Genomic DNA, 27,096 nt, shown 5'->3' on the forward strand with positions numbered 1-27,096 from the left:
CTTCCAATGTGAGTATGACATCCTTATGAAGATACAACAGTGGGAATGACAAATAAACAACTCTGTATACATCTCTATGCTTGTAAAATGATTAAAAAGAAATGGGATCTGACGTTGATTTGTATTTTGTAGTTTTTAAAGTTTATTTATATCGAATTATTTTGTATAAAAATAATTGTGCTAAAATGTAAAATAATAATTTAACTAAAAAATTAATTAAAAGTACATCATAAAAAAAATAAGTTAGTTGATAATGCATCACATAAAAAAGTTGTTTGATATGTTTATAAAATGAGTGGGGTTTTTAACTTTTAATGAGATATATGCATAGGTTTATGACTCCAGATGCCCTTACAATTATAGAAACTTTCTCGAAGCTCAATAAGTTGAAGAATTTCAATACTTGAAATGGAGAACGTCATGTTTCAAGCTTTTATTCTAGAATCACAGCCAAAGATATCTTACAAATCAATAAGTTCGCTTAGAGGATTTTTGGTATTAAATTCATCTTTTTGTTTGCTTAGAAGCTGCCAAAAAGGTAATTATCAGAATTCAGAAGGAACCTTCTCCATTTTATATTTTATTTTTCCTTAAATTTGATTGTAAGATTTGGGAAACACTTTGAAATTTAATTAGCACTCGATGTGGCGTTAATGCACGTTTCTTTCCCTTGGAAACAGTATTTATCCATCATAGATTCGCTTACAGCATGCACGATATATAGCATTAGTTTAGGCTACTTTTTTCTCTGTTTACAACTAATGCCTATTCAAATGATGATATTGATTCGGCAGCAGAAGCATTGCATGAGGTTAATTTGGTTTCAGACATTTTATCTTTACTCCGTACTTTTTTTTTTTAAATCCTATTGTAAGAGGTGAGATGACTCGAATCTGAGTCATTACAAGGGGGAAATAAAAGGAGACCATAAGAGCTAAAGCTCGGTCTCATCTTTACTCCCGTATTTACTAAGAAACAATGGAGTAAATGTTTTCATGCATCATTCCAAATATCATTTTTTTTTCATGCAGATTTCGTTTTCCATTAGATTGAAATGAATGTTGGAAGTCCATAAATGTAGATTCATAGGATCAATCTCAAAACCACGCTTCCTTTTCAAATTTTAGAAAACTGATTCTTTCACTGCACAATAACTGTCTCCGCAATTTTCACTGCACGAGGAGATGGTAGTAACACGCTTACGACAGTCTTGACTTTATGGCATGTGATAAGAACGGATACAGATGGGGGTAGGAAAACCATAACATCGTACGAGCAATTTGATTTCAATAAGAACAAGTCACTTCTTGTGATAAAAGAACAGAATAGGCTTTTAGATTAAATTTCACAGAGAATCAGCGGAAATCCGATCAAATATATCACAATTAAACCATTAACAAAACTTCATACAGCAATTTATTATTTTATCAATTGTTTTTTACTCTGTTGAAAGCGATAACAAGCTTTCAAATTTTACTAATTGTTTATCCTTCTTCGATATAATATCCATAAAATGATGTAAATTGAATGTCCAACGTTATGTTACTAATTATAATTTCAATTTTTTGCAAATAAACAAAAAAAAATAGAGTGACAAGATTTATGGTCGAGAAGTTACAATCTATTAGGCTTTAACTGGTTATCCGAGCATGTTAGTCTATTCTCAAGGTAAGATTTGATAAACTCATTTAAAATTGTTCGATCAAACAATTTTCTAATCGGTGTCGAAATCCTTGAAAACAACAAAAAAAATGTCATTGGTAAGAACATAAATATAGAAAAAAGGAGTTTGCGTCCAGAACTTCTCACTAACAGGTAGGGAAAAGGAGCTATCATCTATGGTCATGTGTTCTTCGTGATCCAGATACATGTTTCCCGGAATCGACAGAGTTCCTAGTTTTTGGTTCTGCGTGCCTCTCCGCATCTTGATCGTTCAATGACTTCTGCTTCCGTTGGATCTCCTCTGCATGTCGACGCCACAAGGATTCTCTTTCTTTTCTTCGCATTTTCTTATATCTAGGATCACTTTTCAAGAGCTGTTTGGCCGTAGACCAAGAATTTAAAATTGTTTTACCCTCTTGCATTTCTTGAATTGCAGCTTCAACAGTTATGAGTTCCGTTAGCAGGGTTCTGAATTCCAGCGCACATCTCTAGCATAAACAATGACAATGAGACCATAAAGATACTGGTAAAAATATTTGCAAGAATGTCACAAATCCTCACTCATTTGTAAACATCATGGAAAAAATCCGGGACAATCGATATGGGACCTTTGAAAAATAATGACGATAATTGTAGCAGAATATGTTTCAAAGCAAAATGGATGATCACCGGCATAATTTCAAAACAGTAATATAAACATTTAACAACAACAGTCAGTGTTGTGCACAGAAGTCGTATAAAAGTTTCACAAAGTAAAGAAAAAAAAGGTAAAGCAACAGCAATGAAACAAATTATTGTGATATTGGTGTTCGGATACATCGAGCTTTAATTAACAGCCAGGAATCAACATTGTAAGATACCAGATAAAGCCTGCTGACCTCATGCAAGGATTTAACGTGCTCACGAAAATGCTTCTCTAAATCTGACTTATCGAGATGAGGATTGGCCACACGCCCTTGCGGGTCCTTCTCCAACTTAGGCTTTGATTCTGTCCAAGACGCCTAAATGCACACCAGTAACGAAATGAAATAGTTAATAGCAATAATGGTAATTATATGTGGGTGGCAGAGGCAGTTGTAACGATAATGGCGATGGTTATAAACAAAATAATACACTTTAGCACCCCTCATTATCTCTGTGACATATGAGAAATGTTTATTGTTTCCATTTTCCACAGCAAATGTATGGGAAGAAAACCGTGCAAATTATCTTCAATAGCATCCCCCCAGGAATAACATTTATTACAAGGAAAGGAGAGGAGATGAAATATTAGAACGTAAGAGTGTTCTAAATGGCAGCCGCCTAAGTGGGAGGTGGCCTCCGACCGCGCACCACCTTTGCCTTAGGCGATTCTGTAGGCGGTAAAAGATGAGCAAGGAGGTCTAGGAGGACAAAGTCGAAAAAAAAAAACCCTAATTATTAATACACATACGCTTTCTCTTCCAAAACATAATAGTCCAACCAACCCAGAGTCACCCACAACACCCACCTCTTCATCCTTGAACCGCCCTCCGCCGCCGCCAGACTAGTCACCCACATAATTATTAATGATATTACTAGTTTAGTATTAATATGACAATGAATATTTATTAATTATCTTGTTGGTTGCATTTATATATTTATTTACACTACCTCTAAATTGTATTGTTTTATATGAAGTTTATTTATGCATAAATGTCATTTGATTACATATATTGCATAAACAATGATGATTATTTGTAATTGCAATGCATGATCATATATGATTATGTATAAAAAAAATAATAAAAAAATTCATCCTTTTACTGCCATTTAAAACACTAGAAAGTAACAATCAATAATGAAAACCATCATAAAGAAAAAAAAAGAGTTCAGGAAAATAGTTCTAAATCAAATTCCATGACAAGTGAAGATGTGCTTGTTTGTCAAGTAAAAAGCATTTCAATGGTACAACACAACATCAAACGAGAAAATAAAATGAGACGTGGCTAATTTATTTATAGCCTTGAAAAGGATCGATCAATCTAACTTCAGAAATAACTTCTCATTTAGCATGAAACACCGAAACAAGATACAAAAGTTTGAAGTGCAATTGCAATACTCATGGGTGCCCTCCTCTAAGGACACTTCTTTACTGCATTGTCCATAGAATAAGTCAGTCATATTATTGAGAAAAATATTGACCACATTCTTAAGACCATTATGCCACCAGCCTATAAATTATATAAAAAATCTTCAGTGAATTTTGCAAATTCTTAACAGGTACAGAAATTAAAAATAACAGTTAACCAAGAGTAATCCATCTAAAAACAACAAGATGATACAGTAGATTATGCATACCCTTCATCAAAAAAATATTGCATCTATGCCACGAAACAATAACAATATTGTATCTACATCACAAAGAACAAAATATGAGTGCATGTACCCGAAAATCCTTTATTGTTTCTACAAGTAAGGCTTGATATGATTCAACAGCCTCCTTTCTGCGAGCTTTCAATCTCACCCTTTCAACTTCTTGCTCTTCTCTTTCTTTTCGCTTGCGTAATGCTCTTTCCCTTTCCTTCAATTTTTCCTATAAAAATAATGAAAAGGCAACAAGCATTATTATAAATTAAGAACCTCTAGTTCGATTCCGGAACCCAAAATTTCGCAGAGCGCATGGATGGATAATATAGAGATGGGAGGAGGGGATGGAGTAGCAAAGATAAATTCAAAGAAGAGCGGTTGTGAAACCCATATCAACAACTGAAAAGTTGCGTGCAAAAGTTATAAAGTTACAGATACAGCATAAGTAGTCACTATTGTGGAATCGGCACTGACAGTAAGTATAAGGAAATATAATTGAAGTACAATAAATCAGTTCAAACATAAGTAGAAACCACACAAATCCTACCTCCTCGTCCTTTTTAGCCCTTGACTTCCGCTCTATCTCTTCTTCAGCTGCCTTTAGTTCCATTATATATTCATTAAATAACTTCTCTCTGTCTTCATGATTGACAGACTTGTATCTGGGATCACTTTTTAGGCTATCTTTCACCTACCAGAGAAGAAACATTATTCGTTGCATCAAAACATCGTTCAGTTAGGGAAAAATGGCAATTTCATATCATCAAAATAGAACGAACAGACTGCTAACTAATTTTTAAAATAAATCATAATTATCGTTTAATTTCCATATCATGAATTTGAACAATCATTCATTAAAAACATGGTCTCATTTAAAATTGACAAATCACAACATCTTCAATTCCTACTGGCCGCTTGCAATATGGCCCATCAAACTCACAAGTTGCGCCCACCCACTTACCCACAAGCTTTTTAGTCGAACACTATTTCATTCATATTCAAAATTATCAAACACAACCCGAGTACAAACTTGTTCGAATTTGAGTTGAATTTGAACACAAATTATTTTACTTGAGAGCTCACTAACTTTGTATCTTTATTGATAGTTTATATATATTTAAATTAAAAAGAACTCACGAACCTGAGTCATATTTCGAGTCTTTTTTCTAAATTCTAATCAATCTTGATAACTTAGTTCAACAAACTATTTGAGCCCAAATTTGAACTTTACTCAAGTCAAACTCGAGTAAAAAATAGTTCATCAAAAGTATATTCGCGTCTTCAATCGTAAGAACAACCAAGAGTCATTGTCAGATAATGAGAAGTTCCTTTTCGTCCAATTTAAAAGTTGTGTGCATCAAATAGTAAGTGAAGTAAAAAACCACAGCAAAGAAAATGGTTCTACCATACTGATGGCCAACTTCATGATAATCCATTACAACCCTACTATGGTTTTGACAACTTAAACACACCATGTCCTTGGGCTTCATCTTTAGCTTGCCTTTCTCATAATTTAACACAAGACTAGCAAAAAATAAGGAATAAATTAGTCTCAGAACACTTTAGTCCTTAAACAACTCAGCATATTCGAATCAACCCAACTCTGATATTGGGAAACTCTGATGACATATTACTTAAAATTTCATAGATAGGACCAGCAGCAACATATATAAAACTCAATCAGGTTTATCTGAACAGGCAAACAACTCTAGCCTACAGCAAAAAAATTGTTTTAAAATGAAATTAAATTCTAATGATCTAAGGAAAATTGGCAAAGGGAAAAGGTTCTACCACGTTGATGACCCATTTCATGTAACTCATTGCAATCCCATTAATTTTTAAAAAAAAAACAAATTGTAAAAAGCCATCTCCTTGGGCTTCAAGCCTTCAACACTGGTTTTAGTTTATGTGCTGCAAATCTTTAATTTATTTACTAAAACCGGCAAAAAATAGGCATTTTCCCAGATTATTTAGGTGGGGAAAATCTCTTTCTGCAAGCCCTTAAAAAACTGATGTCAAATTCATCATATAAGCAAATGCATCAACTTTGGAATCACCCTACCTTAGACCAGCGGGAACTAGAAGTTATATCACTGTTATCCTGAAGCATAGACTTGAAAGATGATGTAGCGGCAGTACGCTCAGCTCGAGCTCTTTCATAAGCAGCTCTTTTGAGAGGAAGAACCCTGCAACAGAACCCAAAATCTGCTGGTGACAGAGTTACATATTGTATTCATGATACAAAAATAAAAGTTAAGGATCACCCAAGCAACCAAGGCTCTTCACATGATATAGGATTAAACAAGCTTTGCTTGGTCCAATGTCTCTGCCAGAGCATTTATCAATTACAACGAAATTTCTGAAGTAAATTACAAGATTGCGCAAACAACCGAGAGTATACATACACATGAAATAGGATTTGATGTGCTTTGCTTTGGTCCTAATGTCACACGGAGCGTATATTTTTACGTAATACTCAAAGCATTAACTTAAGATACCACTTGGTTTGATGGATGGTATAATCGAAGGATGTGTAATGAAGTAAGAATAAATTGAAAGATTGAGATAAATAATATGCTGTGATAAACTACATGGTGTCTAGTATTATTTTATAATGACCAAAATAACCACACTATGTATGCACAATTACCTAAGCCATTAAAAAGATGGTCCTTCATACAACCACGATCATCTATGTGCATGAGATAATATACTTTTAATATCTTCCCCGATATTTCCTATTAATTAAGCATTATTCCTCTCTAGAAACTCCAGTTCTTGGTTCTTTTTCATCATCTCTCATTTAACCGATTTCTATCAATTATTTCTATATTGGAAATTAATATTCTCATAATGAAAGCTTCACCGTGTGGCTGGAAAAGGTTCTTGAAGAGTTGAAGTTAGACTTTGAAGTCCCAATGAAGTTATTCCGTGATAATAAGTCTGCTGTTAGCATAGTCAATAACCGAAAGTGGAGTCATTTGCGTGCCTTATGCCACATTTGAGCAGCGAATTGCGGATGCTTTGACAAAGGGATGTTTTAGACCAAAATTTGAAGATTTCACTCAACAAGTTGTGCATGATATATATCTTTACATCAACTTGAGGGGGAGTGTGGAGAAATTAGGATAATATTTTGTGCCTAATTTGTACCCATTAATTAAGGCTAAATTTGTACATTTTGTAAGCATAAGTGTTCTTTCAATCCAATGGTGTAACCAAGAAAAATCACAACAAGAATCGTTTTTTGTTTTCTCTATTCTACTGTGCATACGTTAAATGACACATATTTGTATTTAATATGTATATGCATCATAATAGGAGCCAAGATGACTAAGGTTCAATCTTAACTCTTCCTACCTACAAAACAAACTAATCCGTTTCAGTCTAATAACCCAAATAAAAATCCTGACACTGAGGGATGAATCATACCATTTCCAAATCAATTCGGTAATGAATCATACCTTTCATTCAATAAAATTTCCTTTTCTTTCCGGTCCAAAGCCTGAAATCGGGCATCCTCTCCCCATTTCCTTTTACAGGAATGATAATTTGTGTTGTGATCGATATCCTAAATATCAAAGGGTTTGTCTTAGATCCCTGACTTCAATTAAAGTTTTCGGTAATCAGATTCCAAAAGAAACAGAGAATACTTTAACGGGAGACAATTGAATCAAACCTCCTTCGCTTCTTCCAGTAACTGCTTGAAACCATCCAAAGCAGCCTTCTGAGCAGCTCTTTTTTCCTTCCGCTCCTCTTCAGCACGTGTTCGTACATAGTGATCAAATATTGTTCTTCGAGCACTGTGACTTGGGATAGCCTGCAACAGCAAATGATTGCAAGCAGCAAAGCAATTGCAAGAACATTTCTGTTATTGTGAGCATAGAAGATGCATACAAAGTAAACAGAGGTAACAAACCAATAGAGTTGAGATTAATAAAAGTTTGCATTATCGATCCATTTGTATCAAGTTTGAATCACACCATGCAATTTATGTACTTATCGGATGGGCTTCTCCAGTCCATACTTGAGGGAGATATTAAGATGCAAAAAAGTAGTTTTTTTTTAAACAATGATACTTTCTACTACAAGTTGATTTGATAAGAAAAATATAAGTTTCACTTACTGGAACATGGGTCTCATGTCAAGATATATTCGAAGCAGTGAACATACAATTTTTTCATCATTGTGCAAGATTTTTGTCAAGACATTTTGCGCTTAAAGTTGAACCCTCCAATTCAGATTTTTATGTTCGACTCAAAGGGGAATGCTAGTATACTTCATTGTTCAATATTTGGTGTTTTCTCTTCAACAAATTTCTATTATTATACTTTTAATAGAATTATATAGGCTTGGCTCCAATTGTGTCACGGAATATTCAAAGCAAGGCAGCCCTTTTCTTTCAATCGGCTGATGATTTGCCTGTTTAGTACTGCTAACCAAATCAATAAAATCTAACAATTTCAAAAGCATGCTATTGCTGGCAGTCCTCTAATCTCCATCATGCGTACTCCAGAAATTTTATAGCCATGAGTTTGCTGCAGTACATTAGCCAAAATGATCGAACAGCATAAAAAGAAAAATTACATCCTTGGGTAATCCAGAGTCTTCACATTGAGTGAAGTAAAAGAAATGAGGATGCTTCAAGTACTGAAGTGGCACAGCTATTGAGTGTCGACACCTCAGACAAAACTAATAATAGCCTTATTACATATCATGTGTCTACTTATTCAAAATGTGAAAGAAATCAAGCAACTCAAGAATCAACACAGATGAAAGGACAGCATACAGACCAGTAACTAATCCATATAATTTATGCAATAAGCACCACTAAACATGTTTGTTTAAATGCAAATGCAAACATAGGTACACCAAGCATACATCAAACTGCTCAAGAAATAGAGACATACCCCAAGCCAAGAAAAAGTAACTTATTACAACGCGATCAACAGACCTTGAAGCGTGGATCAAACACAATTTTAGGAAGTTCTTTCTCCCATTTAGAGAATGGTGCCACTCCCCGTTCCTTGAGCATTTCCTAATAAATTCAAAACTCATATGAGGAAACCCAAGATGCAACTCATATGAGTAAATCCAAGATGCAGAATATGACCTCAACTTAACTTAAAGAATATTAGTCATGAAATCAATAGTTGAAAAACTAATTTCATACTAATTTCTTTTATGATTGTTTCCCCTTGGTTGAATGGAAAATGCCTTAAAAGATATAACTCACAAAGTTGCCGAAACATAAGATTCAAGGCCAAGTACAAATAAACAAATTAGGATCTTCCAAAAAGGAAATCTTAAACTTGAGGATAAAACACAAAAATACCTTAAATTGGAGGACACATTCCTCCTTGGAGGGACCTCTGTCTTCATCTTCGGAATCAGAAGATGTGTCGGACAAATCACCATTCCCATTAGCATCCTTCCGCTTTTCTCTGCTGTTCTCATTTTGGGGACCTTTAACGGTAGCTTCAATTGATTTTGAACCATTTAGTTCCAATGGGATTGCACCTGACAAAGCTGCACTCATGGGAGTAGTATCTGGGGTTCCCGGATCCTGCAACTTTTTTTTTATGAGATCCAATGCAGAAGATGAACCAGAGGCATTCGAGGGTCTGAGCGCTATGGACTCACGACCACCACTATCAGCAGCAGGCGTGCTTAAACTAACAGGACCTGATCCTTTTTCAGTTACTACATTAGTATGTGTCACTGACATTGATTGGGCTTTCAAGGAATCGGATGCCTGCTTCTTTTGTAACTCGATTACCTCATTAGGTATCTGCCAGCTACTTAACTGATTAAAAACAAGCAATGATGTCAAAAGACAAGTCATATTCATTAAAGAAGATTTCAACAAAAACATTCCAAGTCATTACCAATGAATATTCAAGGCAAAATGATAACAAGCGACAATATGCATAGCATTTATTTATCCTTTAAGAGCATCGTCACATACATACGCATAACTATCCAGTTCCACATTGACGGACTCTGACAACATACATGCATGTCAAGTTAACAGTCAACATTCCACTACAAGGATTTTTATGTATAGATAATCCTATAGGTTGTTAACTACAAGCCCCAACAAGAGATCCCTCATAACAACTCAGAGCAAGAGCAGATTCTGCTACTAGATATCACAACATTGCATCAAAAGATCAAAGATGTGAGTTGAAGGGGATGGATGTCAATAAGTAAGCTAGAAAATACTTGGAGAACAAAATTCCAATGTAGGCTCTAGCTCATTAGTTGGACAAGCCGCCTTAAAATTTTCTAAAAGTTCTGCATGCACATGTTTTCAGCTTTGATAGTTTTTCTCCCCAGTGGAATTTAGTTTCATAATCACCATAAGCAAGTATATTGGAAGCAACATCTAATGCTGTCAAGAGGGCATTTATATGATTCTAGAGACTCATTAATTGCATGCCAGCCCTTGCAGCACTCTTTTATGTCTGGATTTTGACAAGGTACTGATTGAAAAATTTATGAAGTGGTTTTGGCAAGCAGATGATGATGAAGATGACAGACAGACTGGCAGAGCGAGAAGACAGACAGACTGGAAGAGAGAGATGACGAACAAACAAAAAGGCTAAAAGCTTTCTTAATATACGGTAGATCCAAAATCATGGACTCCAAGATGGTTAAGTCATGACTACAAGAGCCACAGATTCAAATTCCAGGATGTATTTTAAAAGCCACTAGAATTCATCTTTTCCAGTTGGCAATCACACGCAGACCTCATGAGTTTCAAATTGGAACATCAATACAATGCTTTGAATGATGAGAATTTGAACTCATGGTTATTTAGGGCGCCCACTAAAACGCTAGGGTACACGGGAGCATGAGGCGCACGCTTTACCGAAGTAAAACGCATTTAAAATTCAACATATATATCAAGTAATTTATACTAAAATATTACATATATTAAGTACAAAGTATAAAATATAAATATATTACTGAACTACAAAGTGTAAATATATTGAAATAAGGAACATTGTCATCTAGTGAACTTTGACAGAAACAAAACTGAGTATTGGTTGTATTGCTACTCCCATGAGTCATGATCAATTAGTGCTAACCTTAGTGATTGCTGAACTTTGATACAAACAGAACTGAGGAATATAATTATGCTAATCTTCAGTGACAAACAAAACTGAATATTAGTATTACCTTGATTGGAAGGTCAATTGCTGCACAGTTGCACTCTCAAATTTAGCGACTCGTAGACGCAGAGAGAATTTGAGCACGAGGAAGATGAAAAGTATGCATATAGAGTTTTTTAAACAATAAATAGGCATGGCTTTGTTAATTGAGCTTTAAAATTTGTTGGGCTTGAATTATTTTATATATACACACAAAATCTCGAAACACAACAATTAGACGCACGCTTCTGCGCCTCCCATCTGCCCTGCGCTTAGGCAGAGACGCACCTAAAGGGTACGCCTGTTTAAAGTGTCACGCCTTTAATAACCATATTTGAACTTTGTTAAAAGCTTGTAGTCATTAGCATATTTAGCCAAAACCTTGACGTTAATATGCCAAACCCTTGACGTAGCTATGTGCACTGTACTTTTTTTCATTCTTTTCTCCTGTTCAACTCCTTAAATATTCTAGGGTCTGTGTATTTAATTAGAAAAGGTATTATAAGCCACCCCTTTTTCTAACAAATGAGACATTAACCCAAACACCTTGGTATCTTTGTATTTTTAATCAGCTTTATCTTCACCTATCAGCGCTTCCTTTCTCAAGTTTCAAGGCACTGAATTTACTTCAAATTTGAGAGCTCACATCAAAACAAGTTCAAGCTTGAAAACAAGTAAAATTTTGTACTCAAGGTGCTCGAGTTGAAGCTCGAATATTTCCAATCAAACTAAATTTTGAGCTCCATCAAGCTTAGCCCTTAAAAAACCAGCAATACCTTCGTGATTTGCATTTCAATGCCAAAAGGATATTAGAAATTTATAGGGAATTAACCCTCAAGGAAATAATAGAAACTGCCCCAACGCAAATCATGTAAACATGAAATTGGCCTATGTGGTTATTTTTGTAGCTGCGCATACAACAACAATAAGCCTTTATCCCACTCATTGGTGTCATCTATATGGATGATTTTATGCCATGATATGGTCTCACATCGCCTGCCTGTGGTCCATTTCTTTGGTTGCACATATGAATTAAAAAAGGATAAGATGTAGATTAGAATTTCGAAAGGGGGAGATACAAAGCCATGTAGAAGAAAGTGAAACCCTATTGGATATACGTAATCACAAATTTTATTTATTAAAACAGAATATCTTAATACTATATAAATATTATATTTATATAGGACTCGTGAATTACTCATGGACAACCAAGAAAAGAAAATAAGCTTGAAAAGGCACGAGATTGATTTATTCAGGCAGTTTTAGAAAGTACACAATCAAGACCAATTTGTTTGCACCCCATGTTCCACACCATGGCTGCAGGAGATACGAGGAGTACTACTAGTCTCTGTCATAAAATTTTGCAACAATGAGACTATCGAATGCAATTGAGTTGTCCAACTTAGTTATCACTGTGTGCTTCTTCGAGCAATTGTTGAAGTGCATAATAACAAGTGATAAGTTGTTGGGTGTTCAGGCATTGAAGATGCGAATGAATACATCTGATTGGTATTCAGGGAGAAAATGCCTATTTTCAGTGTACTATTTATCAACAGTTTTTTCAGGGAACTTTAACAATATCACATTATCACTGCAGAAAACATACTCACAGGATGAAAATGATGTGACAAAGTGACAGGATGGTTACAGAATATTATCTGGGAAATAAATGTGAATCGAATTATTTTATTTTTTTACTATAGTTACATAAGATAGTAGTCAAATGTTGGTTAAATGCGTTGAGCATTATATTCTGGGAATTCCAGGACAGACACTGAGAGGTTGACCTGCCAAGTTTAAGTCATTGTACGTACATTATACTAGACCTGGGTAATGATTTCCATTGACTAACATATGCAGGCTTGATGATATACATTTCTTATGTACACAAGTTCTTGTGTTGTGACTAACTACTTACGTCGTCCCTTAAAGTCTCTAGTTTTGTTTCGTGACACACAAACAGCTTCGGCCTTTCGACAATACCTTAGTTGTAGAGTTGTAGTAATATTTCTTGCCATTGTTAGTGGTGACCAGTGTCCAATCAGTGCCTGCCAACTTTTCCCTGATCGCATGACAAAAATGATAAATTAGATACAACAACCAATTGTTTCGAGCAACGAACAGAAAAATTATGCTGAACATTTCTTCCATCACAGATTCACAATAATGTCTTCGAAAAAAGTAAAAGAGACAGTTCAATGACAAGCTCCTCAATTCATAAGACCCGAATTGACAGCTTATCCAGGATTACAAAACCTCAGAAACATGTCCACATTCCTAACTCAAAACATTTTGCTCATTCCAAGAGAAATATTCCATGTGTCTCTAAAGCAAAGGCAAAATAGCAGCTCATAAGTTTCACATAGAATTCCACAGGTCACAAGTGAACAAGCTTGAAAGGAAGCAAGTCATTTGCCTGATATAGCTTGAAAGACCTTTAGCCTACCCCTACCTCTTCATTTCAGCTCTCTCTTTCTCAGTTTGCATATTTTTATATCATCGCTCTTCAATTATTTGTCATCTGAACCATGGACCATTCAGTAATAATTCTGGAACACTAAAAGTCCAAGTATGATTCAGGGTCTTTAATTAGTCATCTTCATTTCTAATAATTTGATGCATATTCTTCATTGTATCCAAGATAAGCTTGCACTTGAAAATTTAGTATAGATAAAATGAATCACCTCTCGAACTTTATGACTATAAACACATCAACATACTAATTCAATACTGAAATGTTTTGCCGTTTAAAAAGTCTAAATTACAGACATTCAGGTATAGTATGATTGGAATTGAGAGAATTCAGGTATAGTATGATTGGAATTGCCTCATAATCCATACCGCATCTAATAGTTAACAATTACAGACAAGCTTAAATTCAAGGCGATCATGTTCCTTGTTTGTAAGGAACTTACCATGAGACTGGAATTGGCTGCACAGTGGCTTTATCGGACTGCATTAAAAATATAAACTTAATAAGAACTTGAGACAGCAATAATATTGCAAGCTAACAATATGGTATGAGGTATGGCAACACATAACCTAGATTAAATTGCAAATTACCCTTCATCCAGCAATACATCAGCTTTTCAAAGTTGCACATTAAAAAAATGTAAAACTTATCCATATGTTAAAGACAACCTAATTTTTTTTTTTTATAAGAAACATAAATATATTATTAATTTTAAAGTTTTACAGTACAAGAAGTGGACTAGTGATCCACTAACATGAACTAGTTAAATTTCTAACAATATACATAAGACTAATCTCTCAAAATATCCGAAGTAGACAATCCCTGAAAGTTTTTATCCACTCGAATCCAGTTTGCTGTTGTGAACTTGATTTTTCCCCAACAATCTTCTGTGTTTTCTTCCCAAGTCTTGAAAATTCTTCTGTTTCTCTCCAACCAAACGGCCCAACTAATTCCATGAATCACCACTTTCCAGAAAACTTTACCTCTCTTGCCAAGCATATGTCCCAAATAAGTAGTAAAAAAATATTGGGTTGTCTTCGGCACAACCCAAACCAATTGCATTTCTTTCAAAGCCCTAGCCCACAAAGCATAAGTAAATTTGCAATGAACGAACAAATGATCTTGTGTTTCCTCATGCTGATGACACAACACACACCAGTTGGGACAAAGTGAACAATTAGGAAATCTCTTTTGCATCATCTCGGTTGTCGGTAATTTCGCAAGGATTGTTGTCCAAGAGAAAATCTGAATCTTTGACGGAATAGGTATTTTCCAAATAACATTGAAAAACTTGAAATGTAGTGGAGCACTACTATCTGTGAAAAAAGAGAGGAAAAAAGATTTGACAGTGAATATCCCGGAAGGATCCTCCTCCCAATGTTTAAAATCATCGACTCCTTCCACCAATCTAACACCCTCCAAAGTGACTAAAAGCGAAGATAGCTGATTGATCTCCTCCTCACGGAGAGATCTACGGAAATGAAAGTCCCAAGATAAATTATGTGGAGAAGAATCGGGCGAAATGAAATGAGAAATAGACAAATTACGAGACAAAGATAGCTGAAATAAAGAAGGAAACAAAACCTTGAAAGATGACTCCCCCAACCAAATATCCTCCCAAAACCTTATTTTATTCCCCCCTCGAACCACTAATCTCAGTAGTCGGTGATAAGTCGGGTATGATGTGGAAATAAACTTCCACGGACATCTAAAAGTCACATTTTTAGCCAACCCCGCATCCCATCCATTTTCTTGTAACCCATACTTACTCTTTATTATTCTCTTCCATAGCGTATCACTTTCGACGTTGAACCTCCACCACCATTTTCCCATTAAAGCCGTATTTCTCAAGCATATATTCCCAATACCTCAATCCCGACATATCACAAAACGCCTTCAAGATTCTCACCAAAAAGCCTAGGTGTTCCTCCGTCTTCACAAAGAACAACGTATCATCCGCAAACTGTATATGTGATACTTCCACCTTCTCTCTGCCCACTTCATACCCTCCTATGAAATTTCCTTCTTTTGCTTTGTCAACCAATCTTCCCAAAACATCCACAACCATGTTAAACAAAAATGGTGATAACGGATCTCCCTGTCTAAGTCCTCGGTATGCTTTAAATTTCCCCCTCGGTCTCCCATTGATCATTACTGAAAACGAAACATTGGACAAGCATCCTCTTATCCAACCTCTCCATCTCTCCCCGAATCCCTTTTTTTGTAATACAAAATCCAGAAAATCCCATTCTACATTGTCATATGCTTTTTCAAAATCAATTTTCAGAACCCACCCCTTTTTATTTTTCTTCCTCCCATCTTTCACCAACTCATTCGCAATTAAACAACAATCCAATATCTGCTTACCCTCGGTAAATGCATTTTGAGTTTCTGACAGTGTATGTGACAACACTTTTTTCATCCTTGTGGCCAACACTTTTGCAATGATCTTGTATAAGCTGGTTGTGAGGCTTATGGGTCTGAAGTCTTTTACCTTTAACGAGTCATGTTTCTTTGGTATCAAACATATGTACGATTCATTGGTCAACCCATTTATGATCCCCCCCTTCGTAAAATTCTGCGAAGACCATCCATTAACTCGCTTTTAACTGTATCCCAACAATCCTGATAAAGTGCCAAAGTATAACCATCGGGCCCGGGTGCTTTGCATCTATCATACGCAAACACCGCCTTCTTAACCTCTTCTTCGGAGAAAGGTTGTTCTAATTCAGCTCTCATCTCATCGTCGATAGTTCCCCATACCACTCCTTCAATCCCAAATCTTTTCACCGATCTTTTGCTGTACAATTCTTGGAAATAATCAACTATGAGTTTGACAATTTCACCCTCATCCTCTATAACACCGCCATCATTCCTTTCTAATTTACTAATCATTGCCTTTTTTTTCGGAGGTTTAGCAATGAATGGAAGAATTTTGTGTTGCGATCTCCTTCTTTTAACCATTTAACTTTTGCTTTTTGATGAAACATTCTGTGACGTTGACACACCAACTCTTCCAACTGACATTTGATTTTTAATCTTTCAGCCACCCCTTCCGCATTATCCCTCCCCTCACTCTCCATTTCATCCAATGTCATAATTTTGTTTCGCATTTCTGCCTCCTTCATCTCAATCTTCCCAAACTCCTCATCGTTCCATAATTTGATCTCTTCCTTGATCGACTTTAGTTTTCTCATGAATTTATAACCTTCCCATCCTTGAACTTGTTTGCTATTCCACCAATAGTCAAATTTATCCTTGAAGCCCTTATGTTGCCGCCACATGTTTTCAAATCTGAATGGACAAAGCCCCCATTTAAGTTTCTGTGTTTCCAGCACAATTGGAAAATGATCCGAAGAAATGCGAGGCAGAACAGTTTGTTTATGATATGGAAATAATTCAACCCACCCTCCCAAGAACAAGAATCTATCTATCCTACTGCAAATCGGTGTAGTCCTCAAATTTGACCATGTATATTTCGCATTTAGTAGTGGGGGATCACACAATTCCAACTCCTGTATCAACATATCGAAACAAGCCATGCTTGTTGTTTGTGAGTGGCTATTAATTTTCTCCGTCACATATCTCACAACATTGAAGTCCCCTCCCAAACACCACCTTTTCCCACACAGGACTCTCAAACCCGCCAACTCATCCCAGAATTTGGGTCGAAGTTTTGGTGTACATGGTCCATATACTGCTGTAAACCACCAACTATCCAACTCATTGTTTTTGTCTATGCATACCGAAACTGTAAATTCCCCAATCATATTGTCCGTGATGGTTACCATTCTTGGATCCCACATAACCAAAATACCCCCTGATGATCCAATTGAGGGTAAATGAACCCAATCAACAAACCTTGATTTCCACACGCTTGATATAAATCTCGTATCAATCAATTCTTTTTTTGTTTCTTGTAGGATAGCCAAATCGGGTTTCTCCTTGCGTAGCATATCTCGAATGAATCCTCTTCTCCTTGCCGACCCTCCACCTCTTATATTCCAAGACAAGATTTTCATCGAAACACCTTTTCTCCCGTTTCACAGATTCCATCCTTCTTCAGGTCATCCCCTATCTCCCTCCTTGTTACTCCCATGATCTCCAAACAACAGATTTCTCCATCATTTTCGGTCAATGTCATCATCCCTCCACTTTCCTTATCGACCTCGTGGATTTTAATTCCTGACATACCCGACCCTTTCACCAACCACTAGACCTCTCTCAACCTCGATATCCCTCCCCACCCCAGAATTTTTGTTGAAAGAAAAGACCGAAGGATGAATTGAAGTCTCGGAAGATTGAAAAAGCGAAGAAATGGTTTTATTATGTACCTTAGCCGAAGGTGATGCAAAGAGATCCCCCATGTCCTCCAAACCCAAGCCGGTGTGTGTCGTTGTATCCGAGCCGATTGACATGTGAGTTCCCATGTCGTTAAAATCACTATCCTCTTCAGAACCACTGGTTTGATCTCTTGGAAAATCCTTGTCCTCCCATGTGTCATCTTGTTCCTCACGCAAAGAGTCTTGATCCAACCATCGTTCCTTGATCTTTGTTGTTGCCTCATCATGTGTATTAAATCAAGCATTATTTGTCTTTGCTTTTCCTTCTTGTATAGACGACCTCAAAGTTCCTATCTTGTATACTGATATCCTCTAGTCTGTTGGCCCGGCCTGTATGCTCATCCTCTTTGTTTGTCATTGAATGTATTATTCCTTTGTTGAAAGCATCCACTTCTTTCGGACTAAGCCTTTTGAGAATCTTGATTTGTTTGCTCCCTCTCACTGGTGCTGATCCCAACCCTCTAGATCCCTTTCTTCCTTCCTTACTTGATTTGTAGAAACCTTGCTGTTCTTTACCAAGAAACACTTCCATCCCTTGAATAATCTTTGTGTTGCTATATTTCCATTCTTGGTGATTTAAGTAAACCTCTCCTCCCGAAGACGCTTCTTTTCCGTTGCTTTTTTGTTGTGCCTTTTCCCCATCGCCTGTGATATGTTTGTATTCTGTTGTGGCCTGCGCAACCTCCTCTTCAACTAGTTGATTGCAGTGTCCATTTTCTTCCTCAATAGGTCTTTTAACTCTGCTCCAACCAGCTAGTACTCGAGCACCATCCACTACTACCTGTGCATAGGATCTTTTTTCGTAAACATCATAAGCTGAAATGTTGACCGAATCGACATAAATGCGCACGTTCAGAGGACCACGCGGTGACTGAATTAGCAAAGAACTATTAATGAATCCCCCTTCTAATCCCACCACTTTGATTTTAGGCAGCTGCCAAGTCCTTAAGCAAAAGAGTATCTTGACTACTATCCACCAATCCTCCACACTTATCCCCCACACTTATAAGTACTTACGTTGTCCACATATCCCATGGTAATCCAACAATCCTAATCCAACTATTGCAGCATTCGTAAACTTCCTCTGTGGTATTGATGTCGCTCCTCCCACGCTGGAAAGTCAATGAAATACTCTTCTCCAAAAAGCATCTGCCAATTTTCAAATAAAATTCGAAGTCCTCTCTAGTATTTGGCCACCACAGTGCTTGATTTGCTTTGAACGGGAAGATCTCAATCTTCTTGTCAACCGCCTTACCAAGGGCCTAACGTTAACATTTCCCAAGAAATATAAACGCATTCCTTCGTGACAATCAGTGCTTTGTTCCACTCTTTGCTCAAGCACTGTCTAAATTCTTTATGTGCATCAATGTTCCCGGATCCTTTAGGACTTGGATTTATCTTACCTCTGAACACAGATTGTCGAGGTTGTTGGTTGCCCTTCAAGTGATGTGCTCCTTTCCATATGCCGCTGTTCAGAATTTTCCCGACAAAAAACACCAGACATTTCCAGCCCTTCTCATACCGTCCACTTGGAATTATAATTAGCTGCTTCTTACCGGAACGCTCAATTTTGGAGACTTCAATATAGCTTCCTCGTTCGTTAACAAACTTTTGCACCGATATAACTACTTCTCCCCTTCTTATTCTGTTGAAGGTAGTATGCGATTTGGGGTTGGTAATGTAATCCCCCATAATTTTCCTCAGCCAGTAAGCACTTTCACGACCAATTTCCAGCATGTAACTCGCATTCCGAGTTCTTTCCGTCACACAGATAGAATCTCCCCTTTTGCCCAGTGAAATCAGAAATAATTTTTGCTTTATTCTAACCTCTACTGTCTTAGCAGTATGGTAAAGCGCTCTCCTTAACATTGCAAAGGAATGTGGAACGGTTGGATAGTCAAAAAAGAAGATGGGAAGAAAGGGGAGTGAAAGTTTGTATTTTGGAAGTGAATGACCGAAGTACAAGAAAATGGCAGAAGATGATGTCCACCAACAGTGTAGAGTCAACAACGATGGTGTGGTGGTCGGAAATAAAGACAACCTAATTAATTTCATGAAAGACATCCTACTGGTATGCCAAAATAGGCAATCAATAAATGCATGCCACTTTTTCTTGTTTGGTGAAATGTCAGCATGGCCACTGAGATTTGCCTAAGATTTAATCTAAGGATCTCTGAAACTGTAACAAAAACCATGACATTGAAACCCATCCACCAGATAAATCACACTTATCTCACACAAGAAGCGGCAAATAGTAATTTGAATCTACCAATAGCAACAGTCCACCAAATTTTACAGGTCATTCGCATTCTCAAATGATAATTCCAAAGTCTGAAATCTAAAACCAAGTGGACAAGATAATTAATTTTACTCATAAATTAGAAAATGGATTTTGTAGCAAATTTGGCATTCATAAGAGTTTAAGTCAGTCTTTAATCTAAAATTCTCAATGTAAGGACCAAAAAACAGTGACAGTTTTGAATAAATAGTTTGGGAAGCATAAAAAATTGAATCCTTCATCGTATACACTTGTATTCATGATAAGTAGTGTGACAAGTACAATTTTGAATCAAGATCCGTCAGTAATAATGATAGTAAAGAAACAAGAAAAATATAAAATGGTGATAAACAATTCTTCTGATGGAGTGTAAATATCATCTTCAGAGCACTCCAATTCCAATCATCTTAGTCTTTTATTTCTAGAAATACATGTCTCGTCCCCATATTTAAGGAAAGATTATAGCTGAAACTTTGCTACTTTGTTTGAGTAACTTACACAACGTCATAAGGGTGGCAACAAGCCAACGACCATCCTCTCCCATCTCTTCTACTAATTGTCATTCTTTTTCTCTTTCTTTCCTTTCATGTAAGCGCCCATGGTCATGACTAACCACATATATTCACAACATTTTACACACCGCTATTTATCAGCACAACACCATCCACTACATGCCACCTCCAAAGTAGTAACAGATTTTATTTGGCCACTTTTCCTCTCTTATTAAGGTTTAATTTTCACTCTGAAACCTTTTCAAACTAATATTAATTTCGAGATCTTTTCCAACATATAATCCATTAATTCAAGAATAAACCATCAAACAAGTTCATCAACGTTTTCATGCATTTAGTGACAATTTTCTGATCATGATTCTCTGCATATACAAAAGGGAAACCACCAGTCAGATTCATGTTTCTGGGTTTTTTTCTTTAAGTAAGAATTCAGAGCAACAGGTTAGGTAGTAGTTGCATTGGTCCAAATAAGGATAGGTACAAAGCATACATGGCTTTATCAATACCTGGTGTAGATCAACAGAAGCTGAAGAGCAAATGTGGAAGAGTTATGCAAATTGAGGAACATCTAAAATGAATGGAAGGTCATGTAACTGTATAAGGATGGAAGTAAGGGACCAAAGGAAAAAAAAACAAAGGACAAAAATTAAATTAAATCCTCATGGCTGCAATGATGCTCAGAGATATGGCAACAGTAGCAGTACCTCTCCTTTGAAACCATTAGGTTTCTCATAGGTGGACTCCCCCGTCAACGCATTATAATAGTATTTCGTCCCAGTTTCAGTCCAGTGAGTGGCCCAGGCATCCAGGTGTTCTTTTCCGGAAGATTCATGATCGGTTTGATCATTACCAGCATGTTTACTATTATCTGCAGAACAAGCATGCATCATCAAATGCAAGATACAAATTAACAACAGGAAATGCAGAGATGCTCAAACTGGATGTGCCAGTATACCAGTTCCGGGAGGTAACTCTGACTGCACTGAAGCAATGGTTGAATGTCCACCAGAAGCAACAGATGATGTTGGGCCTCCAATAGAAGATACCAAAGGAAAAACTCCAGGAGGTTGAACATCAAAAAGGGGTGTCATAGCGCGATTTGGAATGGGATAAGGACCAGGAATACCATCAGCATATGGTGAAAATGGTGATCTTACAGGGCCACTGATCTGCTGAGACTGCAACCATAATCCAGGCGGAGCTGGCTGAGGAGATGGAGTAACTGTTTGATGTTGAATAGGAGGGTTAGGAAGAACAGGAGCAGCAGGCATGAAGTTTCTTGGAAATGTATTGGAATTCATGGCTGAAGGCTGACTTGTGATATATGGAACGGAAGGGAAGGTAGGAGCAATTCCAGGGGGTCCAGGTGTAACAGGATTTCTAGGCATTCCAGTAGGCGCCTGAAAAGCTGGTAGTGGGGACATCCACATAGATGAATTGTTCTGATTGTTGGAAATAAATTGATTTGTTGAAGTACTTAAATTTGTATAAGCAAGCTGAGAAGCGGGAAGTGTGAAAGCTGGTGCAGAAGCTCTTGCATTGACTTCTTGAGCGCCATCAGCTCTTACATTCTATAGCCAGAAACAAACCCACGCTCATTAGGCCAAAAGCACTGATAAGATCTTTTTTTAGGCATCCAAGCACTGATAGATCTCAAGTAAACTATAGCCATTTATAAACGTGCAAGTTTAGATTCGGAATATTGATGTCAAATAGTAAAATGTAACTAATTGCAAATTTTCTTAATCGCACATTCTATTAATACAACTAATTTAAAGATTGTCAAAAATAGTCAACGAGAATAATAATAAATTACACATGACTGCTCTGCAGTATGGCTACAACGGCGCTGGAGTCATTGGTGCAATTCAATCATTGACACTGAGTTACTGACTCTGACTAAGAAAATGTTACAATGTCCCACATTGAATATTAAAAATAATAAATCGTAGCTTATAAACCCATAATGTTATACCACCCAATAGACAAGCCTTTTGGGACGGAAGACCTCTTAGATTTATAACCTAAAATTGGTGATTTCATTGAGAGTCGGTGTACAGAATGAGCGATCTAAAAAAAATTTATTATCGGATCAGTGTCGATATTTGCAAAAAAAAAACATATTATAGGCTGGATTAAAGTGCATGATCCATGCACTGAATACTGAAATGTGAGTGAAAGTCATTTAGAGTGGGCCGCGGAGGACGTTTTTTCTCACGAGGTCGAAAATGTTAAAAATGTCTCACATTTAATACTAAAACTAAAAAAGAGCAGCTTATAAACCCACGGTGTTATACCACCCAAAAGCAAAGCCTTTTGGAATAAAAGGCCTCTTGGGTTTATAACCTAACAGTAAAACAATTATGAATCTGATGAACCATGACAATAGACACCATAGTGATATTTTGTTAAGCATTCAGTCACATTTCCAGCTCAGAGCCTAGATTTTACCAAGCGGGGCATCAACCTTGAAACGGGGGAATAAAGCAAATGCATACAGTTTGGGAATGAAGCAAACACATACAGCTATTAGTGATGGATTGTTCTGGTTTGGAAGCACACTCCTATCAAGAGAGACATTTCCAGTAAGAGACAAATTTTGATCCAGGATAGCAACTGGCAGGGGGCAATGAGGACCTAAGGCATGTACCACTTTTCCAGGCATGAATGACCAAGGATGTGATGTGAATGGAGGAGCAGGAGAGAGCACAGATGGTGCAGCAGAAGAAGCAGTCGTGCCAACTCCAGAGTGACCTTGCTCGATGACCTGCCATGCATCAATAATAGTTGATGTCAAAGCCAGTCACACCAACTTAGCTTCATAACTTCAGCAAAGTCATCATACATTTCTCAAAGTAAGGAAAAACACTTTTTAGTCCTTAAACTTAAAAGTTAAACACTTTCCTTGTACATTTTATCGTGACAAATTTAGTCACCGTTAATTGAAGATTAAAATTAACAGTAAGGGTCATGTGCTTGGCACATGACGTAACTTACAGTAATAGAGGATAAGAGAAAAATATATATTCTCTAATATATTATTTATATATGCATTCAGACCGAGATACATAGTTGCTAGGTTCTTTGATAAAATTTGGAATCACGAGATCTTCATTTTGCTCCGGATTGTAATCTCTAATGAAAAATATAGCTCCATGAGCAAAACTAATTTTCATGACATCATAAAACATGGCATGATAAAGTATAAAAAACTCAACGTCATATAAAAATCTTCATTTAAGATAAACAAATAATATTAAGAGAACCTTAATTAATAACCATACTATATTGCCAAACCCCATAATATCCTAGTCATTACTACAGACGACCAGACCAAGAAGCATTTCTTAATCGTGCATTAGGGATTCTTTCTGTCATTTCACCTTTTTTCATGCCAATGGTTCATTCCAAAAAGTTCACAAAAAAAATGTTATTGAATAATTCATATCCAGGAATAGCATAACATGAAACTATAAACAAATCATAGGAGATATGACACAAGGAGATCTTCCAGTGATTGCTAATAAAACCTATTTTACTATTTAAGAAAAATCTGAGAAAAATTAATTAATTAAATCTTCATCCTGGACAATTGACAAGCAAAGGAATATCGAAAAATTCAAAAACATAATCGACTAATTCCTATTTGACTTTCCATAACTGCAATCTCTCGACAAAGAACACAAGATTTGTTCAAAGCAAACGCGTACATTAACACAAATGTCTAATAAATTCCACCCTCAAAACAAATGATTCTTAACTACGTCGGACAATGGCTAATAAACACCGTAAAAAAGAAGGTAAAATAGTTAAACTTTAAAATGAAGAAACAAATCGAACAAGAAGAAATGGATGGGTACGATTTAACCGTTACACAAGCATTGAGCAAAGATTAGGTAAAATGGTTTTGTGCCAAAAGGGTTTCTTTTCAATCTTATGGTGGCATTTTTATTGTCCATTATCTTTCATCATAGAGATAAAACCCCTAATTGTTTATATTGACATTGACTTTAAGCCTCCATTGACAGCAAGGATTGTTTTTGTTATTTTTTGAAGATTAAGGACTAAAAGTGTCACGACAAAATGTTTGAGAACTAAAAATAAGTTGTAACATATAGGGACTAAAAAAGTGTTTTCCCCTCTCAAAGTGCATCAACAATAAAGCTCCAAGTACATAACACTTTAGAATGTTACACAGCATTGCACTTCACTAAAAAAAAGTAGAAAATACTGGAAATTGAGCTCAGTACTCATATAATAGAAATAGATGAAAATAAAACACTGATGGAGCTATCCAGGAATTCAAATATTATTGATTAAAATAACAAAACTTCATCTAATTAATTAAATTAATTGTTAAGAGAAGTTTCATACCATAAATTGTCAATCAGACTGATACTTTTTAGATTTCATCAGACTGATACTTTTTAGATTTCAACTAGCATTTCTTACAAAGTGATTCGATGTGTTATTTGCATCACCGGTGCAGCTAAAGCTATAAAATCAGGACCACACTCGGGATTCAAAAATTTCATGTTCACTTTCTCGCAAATTGGATCTAAAATACAGTTCAATCTAATCTACTCGGACACCAAGTATGCTGGATAGTAAATAAATCCTGGCACAAAAAGGGGCCCAAAAGTATGCCATCATTATTCAATTTAGAACTTTACATCATAAGAACATTGTAAAGAACTTCCATAATATGCATCAGATGTCATCCAACTTCAACAATACATCAAATATCCTTTGAGAAGGTGATGAATTGCTGAGCATATAATGCAGGTGCGTATATCATCTTAACATAAATAATAAGGTCCTACCACGTTAGTGGATTGAGCGCCTAAGGGACTGCCACTAGAATGCAAGTCATTATAAGAAAAAGCCGGAGCCGTGTTCATAGAAAGACTAGAAGTCATGGGTTGGAGGGATGCCAAGGACCTTGGTGACTCCACCTGCATCGTCAAAGGCATAACAATATTAATTCAGCGTGTTCTGATGCGTCAACACCCATCTAAAAAAACATATATCTTATTTGTACTGACAGGGGAGGAAGATGACTGAGAAGTTCCTGGGGCCATATTGATTGCATTCAGGTACGAGAAGGAAGGCCGACTGAAGCCATATCCAGCATCACTATTTTGGAGCACTTCAGATGCATCTATGGAAGAGGCATTTGCAGGTTCAGATGCATCTATGGAAGAGGCATTTGCAGTTGAACTAGGGTCGGAGCTCTGCTCCACCATTTCTTAGAGTAAATCACAAAAGACGTCCTAAAAACAAATAAAAATCTCATAGACTTGTGGAAAAGAAAGTGTGAACTTTTTGGCAAGTGCCATAATTTTGAGAAAACGAAAATGCTCAAGAAATCACCCCAATCTTTCCCGTGCATAAACTTTTCGATCAGATATTAGACAGAATCCAACTCCTCGAAAGCAAAAACCAAACTTTACAACCAAAACACGGAACCCCAAATTCACAAAAACAAGAAGACATATATCCCATATAATCTACAATAAAACTCCAATTTATACAATCAAGCAACACAATACGAAGCATAACAACACCAAGAAGGATAAATAACCAAAGAAAAAAAAATTCTAAAAGATAGGACATTAAAAATAGAGGGTTTATAAAACTGAAACGGCAATCCAAAAGAAATGGGTATATATATTCATCACTTTCAGTCCATGTAAACACGGGAAGCAGGCAAAGGATTTGGAACAGAGCGTACCAAAGATAGAAATCCAATTAGTCCAGGAGGAACGAGAGCTCTGTATGTCGGGGGACCTAGTTTTAGCCGAGAGGAAGGATTTAAGGAAAAATTAACTTAAAAACCCCTAAAATTTATTTTAGGAAAAAATAAATAAATACTATCTATAATTATAATTTTATTTATGCTTAATTTATTACCCTCGAGAAATAGGTGGTTGACCAAAATTCCGAAATTTATATATTTTAAAAAAATGAAATTTAATCTTTAAATTTGTAAACTTTATTTAACATTTATTTTCCATATATGTTTGACCACCAATTTTAAAAAAAAAACAAAAAAAATATAAAGAAATATTTCTAAAAATGTTTGACAAATGATATTGTTCATATTATATTTGTTATGAACATATATCATATATTTTTGTGTCCTTGGCGTATCGTCCATATGGGCGCCCCCAAGCCTATAAGTATTGATGTATAGGTTGAGTCAAATTATTCATTTATTCCAACAAATTTTTTTATACAAACATCTAATATTTTTTAACCGACAACATAAAAATTGAAAGAAAATAGAAATCATCAAAAGATGAAATCAACATCATTTCATTTCAATCTTTTTTATTAGATA

The 27,096-nt window shown here is 36.1% G+C and overlaps 1 protein-coding gene across 4 annotated transcripts; it reads right to left on the reverse strand.

Moving 5' to 3' along the window:
- Window positions 1-1,674: 1,674 nt before the first annotated feature.
- On the reverse strand, window positions 1,675-26,564 carry LOC142551218 (pre-mRNA-processing protein 40C). 4 transcript variants are annotated; one of them, XM_075660332.1, is made up of 17 exons: window positions 26,486-26,564; window positions 25,799-26,027; window positions 25,577-25,708; window positions 23,278-23,520; window positions 21,709-22,324; window positions 21,458-21,621; window positions 14,063-14,100; window positions 13,131-13,209; window positions 9,326-9,796; window positions 8,945-9,028; window positions 7,670-7,810; window positions 7,455-7,561; window positions 6,053-6,176; window positions 4,538-4,681; window positions 4,070-4,216; window positions 2,541-2,663; window positions 1,675-2,150 (listed from the first exon to the last, which is right to left on the reverse strand). In XM_075660332.1, exons 2-17 carry the CDS (start codon window positions 25,997-25,999, stop codon window positions 1,833-1,835), a joined length of 3,132 nt encoding a protein of 1,043 aa, XP_075516447.1. In that variant the 5' UTR covers window positions 26,000-26,027; window positions 26,486-26,564; the 3' UTR covers window positions 1,675-1,832. The 4 variants fall into 4 exon arrangements, with proteins under 4 accessions (XP_075516447.1, XP_075516450.1, XP_075516448.1 ...); XM_075660335.1 differs by lacking the exon at window positions 26,486-26,564 and having other exon boundaries at window positions 23,404-23,520; window positions 25,580-25,708; window positions 25,799-26,074; XM_075660333.1 differs by lacking the exon at window positions 26,486-26,564 and having other exon boundaries at window positions 25,580-25,708; window positions 25,799-26,073.
- Between the last annotated feature and the right edge of the window lie 532 nt (window positions 26,565-27,096).

This window comes from Primulina tabacum, chromosome 7 (assembly GCF_025594145.1).
Source record: "Primulina tabacum isolate GXHZ01 chromosome 7, ASM2559414v2, whole genome shotgun sequence".
Taxonomy (NCBI): domain Eukaryota; kingdom Viridiplantae; phylum Streptophyta; class Magnoliopsida; order Lamiales; family Gesneriaceae; genus Primulina; species Primulina tabacum.